The sequence below is a fragment of the Protobothrops mucrosquamatus genome, unplaced genomic scaffold (genome assembly GCF_001527695.2).
Source record: "Protobothrops mucrosquamatus isolate PMUCROS unplaced genomic scaffold, P.Mucros_1.0 scaffold44628, whole genome shotgun sequence".
NCBI classification, from domain to species: Eukaryota; Metazoa; Chordata; class Lepidosauria; order Squamata; family Viperidae; genus Protobothrops; species Protobothrops mucrosquamatus.
Genome location: NW_015430358.1, coordinates 1 through 707, shown reverse-complemented (window position 1 = coordinate 707; position 707 = coordinate 1). Strand labels below are relative to the sequence as shown.

Sequence of the window (707 nt, the reverse complement as noted above, 5' to 3'; positions counted from 1 at the left end):
GCAGCCCCCTTGGCACTCTGGCAGAGCAGCGTCTCCGCCCTCGGGGAGCCTGGCGCCCACACGGTCCCACAGCCGCCATCCTGCCGCCTCCTCCTTCGAAGCAGTCAGCTGATGGAGCAGTAGCGCAGCCCTCCTCCTCCTCTGGGCCAAGCCAGAACTTCTGCAGGCGCTGCTCCGCTCTCTCTTTCTCTCTCTCGCGTGACTCACCCACCGCTCAGTCGCCCGCCCGCCGGTAGTCAGGCGCTATTGTGATTTTTACAGAACCGACATTCTTCCCTTCGGACGCAACTGCTGCACACATGACGCTCCGCACCAGACCCCGGGCAGGGGCCTCAGCGCGCCTGCAGAGCCACGTAGGGCACCCACTGGTCGTTGCACCGGCTCTCCTGGCAGAATCTGGCCACCTCCGCCAAGCCCTGGCTGCCCCAGGCGTCCGTGTGCGGGCTCTGCGGGGAGGGAGACAGCGGCGCCCGTGAGTTCCAGGCCGGCCTCCGCGCCCGCCCGGTGCCCCCCCCCCCGCAGGCGCCCCCGCCGCCCGGCTCACCGTCACCAGCAGGCAGTGCAGGTCCCGCGGCTCCACGCCGCCGCCCGGGGGCCCCTCGCCCAGCACGGCCGCCAGGCGCTCCAGGCCGGAGGCGCGCAGGATGTGGATGTCGTTGGCGCAGCAGAAGGCCTGGATGAGCGTGAAGTGGATCTGCAGCGCGATG

The 707-nt window shown here is 70.6% G+C and overlaps 1 protein-coding gene across 1 annotated transcript; it reads right to left on the bottom strand.

Moving 5' to 3' along the window:
• Positions 1-332: 332 nt before the first annotated feature.
• On the bottom strand, positions 333-703 carry LOC107302294 (growth arrest and DNA damage-inducible protein GADD45 beta-like; the record flags this gene model as incomplete). Its single annotated transcript, XM_015831392.1, has 2 exons — positions 333-446; positions 545-703. Coding segments are annotated over 2 exons (273 nt in total), but the record flags the coding sequence as incomplete, so codon positions are not given.
• Between the last annotated feature and the right edge of the window lie 4 nt (positions 704-707).